This window comes from Notothenia rossii (assembly GCF_949606895.1).
Source record: "Notothenia rossii genome assembly, chromosome: 9".
Lineage (NCBI taxonomy): Eukaryota > Metazoa > Chordata > Actinopteri > Perciformes > Nototheniidae > Notothenia > Notothenia rossii.
Genome location: NC_136907.1, coordinates 56,857,148 through 56,863,147, shown reverse-complemented (window position 1 = coordinate 56,863,147; position 6,000 = coordinate 56,857,148). Strand labels below are relative to the sequence as shown.

At 37.7% G+C, this 6,000-nt stretch overlaps 1 protein-coding gene across 11 annotated transcripts in view; it reads left to right on the top strand.

Moving 5' to 3' along the window:
* Positions 1 to 6,000, top strand: part of rnf220a (ring finger protein 220a) — a 294,921-nt gene that overhangs the window by 259,426 nt on the left and 29,495 nt on the right. For 8 of the 11 annotated variants that reach the window (XM_079648065.1, XM_079648067.1, XM_079648062.1 and 5 more), the window contains 2 exons: positions 2,421 to 2,463; positions 5,060 to 5,184. In XM_079648065.1, the coding sequence (XP_079504191.1) occupies positions 2,421 to 2,463; positions 5,060 to 5,184 (168 nt within the window). The remainder of the gene's footprint in view (positions 1 to 2,420; positions 2,464 to 5,059; positions 5,185 to 6,000) is intronic. The other 3 variants (XM_079648068.1, XM_079648072.1, XM_079648064.1) reach the window with 1 other exon arrangement.

Sequence of the window (6,000 nt, the reverse complement as noted above, 5' to 3'; positions counted from 1 at the left end):
AGTACACAAGTCTGCTGCAATGTTCTAAAATTAGATGATATATTCTGTTTCTCTCACACAACATTTCCCAAATCTGGCTAATCCGTTCATCCTCAACAATTATTTAACTATGTAGCAAACCCTGAGACTTCCTGTATTTTATATCAAAGTGAATTCCATCAGACAGATGTATTACAGTGTAGCAGCAGAGGATCATGGTAGGTTTTGATTTCACATGCCTTATCAGCAGTTAGGTTGACCAACAGGCCAATCCCTTTAAATCTCACATGTCTCGAGAGCCACCATGACTGCTTTTATCTCTTAAATTCATCAAAGTTTGTTCGGGTAATTCTTCTGGCGATGATGTATCTCCGGGTTAAGTGGGTTTCCCCCCTTACACCATAAAATACGAACTATTAAGTCCACACAGACGTTACATCCATACGATCAGGATGACACAGCTCATAAAGACCTTATAGCGATAAAGTAGATTTTCTCATTAAGTGAAACTGCTGAAATCACCTTATATTATACAAATGATTAAGTCAATGGTGACTCTTTTTACCACCCTGAAAATGAAGCATAATGGCAGAGTTTGCCACCTTCTCTCTGCCTGTCAGTGCTTTTTCTCTCTTCCATTCTTCTAAAAACCTGACCTATCAGCAGCCGTTCAGTGAGTGTATCATAATGATACGGTAGTAGTGGCGGCCACGCGAGGCAAGTGGGCCAATTACTCAAGAGGCAGCAGGGAGGGGAGGATAGGGGAGAGAGGGAAGGAGTGTGGAGATGGATGGAGGGCTAGAACAGAAGAAGGCCTGACTGCTGTCTGCTCACTGTTCCCGTGTCAAAGAGAGGGCATCTATAACTGCGACGAGTGGGATGCTTTAGTCAGCATAAAGCTGAGACATACAGGCCTCTGTCTTTGAATCCCAGTAGACCCGAGGTGCACATTTCGCAACACAAAAGTGGAGATCTGACCTCACTTAATGTATTTCCCAATGCGATGACTTTATATGATAAGACCATTATTGGTAATGATACAGGGAATTTCACCCTAGGCATCCTGAACTACCCGAGACCCCAAATATTCCACATTAATTTAAATAAGTGTAGACTGAAATTTCATTCCAAAGCGGCCAGTTTTGAGTTCCTTTTACACACCTTATTCCCTAATGTATACTTCTACCATACAAGTTTTCACTGCAATGTTATTTGCAGATTTAAATAAAATTATTAAAACTACATGTGATTAAAAAATACAATGCATTATAAATGATTAATTTAGTTCTCAACCTGTTTTGGCTTTTCACTTATTGCGAAAAAATGATGTCTTGTTGATAATTTGACACTTGATAATTCAATATTGGATTTAATATTAAACAATATAAAAAATAAGATATGAGAAAAAGTTTATATAATTGAAACAATATTTTTTATAGTTTTACTGTTCTTGTTTTTATTATTTATTTATGTGGTTCAATGTATTACATTCTTATTATTGCATTATTTATTCTCTCTCCTTCTCCTTTCTCATACCTGCATATTCCTCACAGTTATTCATACATACATTAATTAAATGTGGTGGAGTAAAAAATACAATACTGGCTTCCAAGAAAAAGTCTTATCTCCCACAACATGGAAATAATCAAGTTTAGTACATTACATTGCATTTAGCTGACACTGTTATCCAAAGCGACTTACAATAAGTGCATTCGACCAAAGATACAAAGTTGAAGAAGATAGAATCATATAAGTACATCAGGTTTCATAGAGCCAAAACATTTCAAGTTCTACTCAACTAGCTTTAGTAGTAGCCTACAAGAACTTCAAAATGTTAATAAGTTAAAGTCAACCACTGCCAAGCTAATATCTTAAAGTAAAATGTTGTATTCCTTATTTTGTATATTTAATAAACAGTCCTACAGGAGTATAACAGATGTGCAGGCTATGTAAAACTCTTAACCCCAATAATAAAAAGAGCATTTAAAGAAACTCGTTGCTTCCCCCTAGCGGTTGATATCTGGAACAAAATGTGACGTTTCCTCACTTCCGTCCCCAGAGCGTCACGTGATCAAAACAAGCCAACATGGCGTCGGACATGAGCAGAATCTGCCGACTCGAAGCGCCACTTTCAATCCTTTTCCATCCGTATTAAATTGTAGAAACTGGCGTTAGTTTGCAGTGATGAACAGTATCTGGAAACACACTTTGGTCGTTTGCAGCAGTGAGTTTTGGCGGCAATAGAATGAGCTGAGGGTGAAGCCTCAGAGTCATGGAGGATGTGGAGATCACTAGACATGTAGGTTTGTTTACAGTGCCCCAGTCTCAGCATCCAAAGCAATCCCATTCTGAAAAGTTCTTATCATACTTGCAAACATTTTATATTGTTTATTTATTATCTAATGTATATTTCCCCCCTCTTCTTTCCTCTCTGTCTGCAGACGTTTTTACGAGTTCGAGCAAACAGGCAAACAAGATTGAATGGTATGTACACACAGCGTCTTGATTCACTTATCTTCTTAATGTGGCTTAATATACTGTATATGGCTCCATTTCATGATTGACTTTACTTATAAAATAAATACAAATAATTATTTAATTTAAAATATTGCATGTTATCCATTCATTATATTTAGCATTCTAGTTCCAGGAGATGATTGCAAAACAAGTTGAAAAACGAATGATTAACACAAATGACATAATATGCCCAGTTTCAAGGTGAGACAAAAAAAGGTCTCTTATACAATGAGTCTTTATAATGGTATGTTTTTTTACCTAAAGTAGGCATTTCTGAACTGTGTGTGTTTTGATTTATTGGAACACAAGTTACTTATGTGTATTTTCTGTGGTGTAGGTGATGTTTATCTATCATACTGATATTCTGCACAAACTGTGCTGTTGTATTTACTGTATAGTGTCCTTACTGTAAGGTAATTATTATATGTACAGCACTTTGGCTTGACCAAAAATCGTTTTAAAAATGTGCTATATAAATAAAACTTTATTTGATTTGATACTCATTAATGAAGTCACATGACAGACAACTGTGGCTCCAGTTTTTACTTTTTCATGAATTATTACAAATACACTAACGGTGTGTCACAGAGCAAAGCATCTTCTTTTCTGAAGAAAGAAAAAAAAGACTCCTTCATGTTAACACAAATAATAATAACTTAATTGATACAACGTCACAAAGTGCTTTACAGGTCGATCAGGCAGCAACAGAGCATGCGTTCAAAGTTCCCCAAACCCACACACAGTTTTTCAACAAAAGCAGCAGTAATACAACAAAAGGAAGTCAAAACAAGTGGAACATGGATGTCGTTATTAGTGAAAGGCTTGTTAACTAATGACTTTTAAGAAGTGATTACAAAGATGTCAAATGTCAGCTGACTTTCTTTTTCATGCTACTGAATAAAACCTGTCAACTTGAGTCAGTCACCTATGTCCACTTGTACAGTCAATACTTAGCTTTGTCAAACCAAAAAGCATGAACTGAGCTGTGCTGGTTTTAGTCTCAGGGCACACGCCTTTTACACTTGATGCCCATGACAAGAGACTTAGTTTAAACTTCGCCCTCCATTACTTTCTTTCCGCCCTCATGTGGAACCAGGAATCATTCTCATGTGGGGTATAGCGGCTGAGGGGGGGCAGAGATCCCTGCCGGACCTAATTAGCGGCCCCTTCCCTATTTAACCACGCTCCCCTCGATTAGCGTCAGGAGAGGAGGAGGAGGCCGTTTCTGTCCTGAACCCTTCAGCCTCGCTTCCTCCATCCTCTGTATTTCCTTATGTCCCTTTTGGCCCCCTCTGCTTTCCCACCCAGCTAAAAATTAATGTCCCTGCGCGCCATTTGCAGTTAAGAAAAAACGACAGAGACTCGGGGCGCAATGACGGCTGTTCTGCTCTGTTAAATTTCTAATTAAATGTGTGTGTGGTGGGGGGAAGCTGTGACAGGAGGGCAGGGGAGGAAAGGGAGGAGGAACCAAGTGGAGAGGGAGGGTGTTGATGTAGAAAGGAGGAAGGGGGATTGAGACTGTCACGTCTTGTCATTTCTTTCTTAACACATTTCAGAAGGGGCCAAGTTTAGCTCCGCCTCCTCTCAGCCTTATGGACTTAAAGCATTGAGAATGAAGGGCAGCTATATTAAAATGCACATCCAATCCAGGAACATCCATCCAACACAAATATCCCTCAGTGGTGCTGCTCGATTATAGCAAAAATCATAATCTCGATTATTTGGGTCAATAATTGTAATTGCGATTTATAAAATGAGATTATTCATTGACTTTGAAAACATCCATTTATTGGAGAAAAAAAATGTGAACAGTATGTTTTTAACAGTTGATTACCCTGAACTTTAAGTATAATTCAACTGAAAAACCAGGAAAAAAAAAAAATTATTTAAAAAGTAATAATAATAATAAAAAAATAATCGTTTTATTTCGATTACGTTGTTTTCGTAATCGTTGCAAGCCATAATCGTAATCGCGATTATAATACGATTAATTGAGCAGCCTATCCCTCAGGTTTTTTTTATTTGAGGTATTCTCCTGTGCCTTGAAACCCATGACATTATCATCCAATGAAACACGCTAATAGACCTTAAAATGCAGGTTTTCTTACAAAGTCTGAAAAATGCTTAATTTGAACAATTAAAGTTAGAAATGTACGTGAATTTGAAGAAAAATACTTTGAGAAATGATTGAAGTTTCAACATATTCTGTTGTTGTATCTACACATCACTCGTATAAATGCAAAAGTACTTCATAGCTAGATAAGTCCAATGAGGTCCAATTAAAATAAGCACGCATGAAATGACCTAACCGAATCATAACATACCGGTACATTTAACGTTATTGAATAAATGGTAAAAAATAAATATGTTTTGAAATAAGTTTGATTGAGTGTAAATGTAGACTCATATTAACAATCCAGATGATATAATAATGGCTTGAAAGTCTGGAACCTTTTGGTTTTTGGTACCTTGAAAGTGCTTGAATTATACTAACCCTTCACGTGATTATAAACAGTGACATTAAAATCTGTATCGTCTCTCTCCCTTGTCTGTCCATTTCCAGCACGTATAGGAAAGATGAAGAGGAGGAAGCCTGAGGAGGGCGGCCAGGTATGTCCGCTGTGCAGCGCCCCCTTGGCTGGGAGCGAGGAAGATATGAGTAGACATGTGGAACAATGCCTGATCCAGGTAGTGCACTCTTGGCCCTGAAACCAGTGGGACAGCCTGTCAACCCTTCTCTTCCTGTAGATGCTGTCCAATCACTTCTGTAGATTAGTGTAGATGCCAACCAATAGCAGCTGGACTTCCTTTAGATATTAACCACCTCCTAACTTCCTTTACGTGGTGGTTCTGCATTCTCATCATATGGGATTAACTGAAAGACTTGACCATTGACAAATGCATTGATTGTGCATCACCTTTTCAGTCCGATGTCAATTCTATACTGGTGCTGTTATTGTGTAAAAGTTGCACTGCAATGCCATTTTGGAATACATTCCGGGTAAATGTACTCCAAAGCAGTATTTCTTACTGTAGGTCAAATAGTTTTCACTTTAGACACAGGTCTAGGAGTGCAATTTGCTATGGCAAACTTAAAGCGAGTGCCAAGCAATGCATTATCAACTGCCATTAAGAAATGTTATACACACAAGTTCCAAAAAGATCCTTCCAAAGAGTGCGATCAACCGGAATAGTGGTAATTTTAGCGAGAGCTATACCTGCGTCATTAAATATATGTTACCACCATTATTACAATGAATGTGGATCGGTGGCTTCTATCCAATTAGTGAATTACATGCTGAAGTTTAAATATGCTGAAGTTAAAATATGAACTTCTCTTAAATGCTGATGTAGCAAAGCAGACAAAACAACATTTAAGCTAAAGGCTTTGGTTTATCCCATATGACAAGTTTGCATCTTATCCATTGGCATGCATCTACTGAATGATCAGTTACCTCTTTCATATCTGTAGATTAGGACCAATTTGGCCTATGCTTGCTGAAG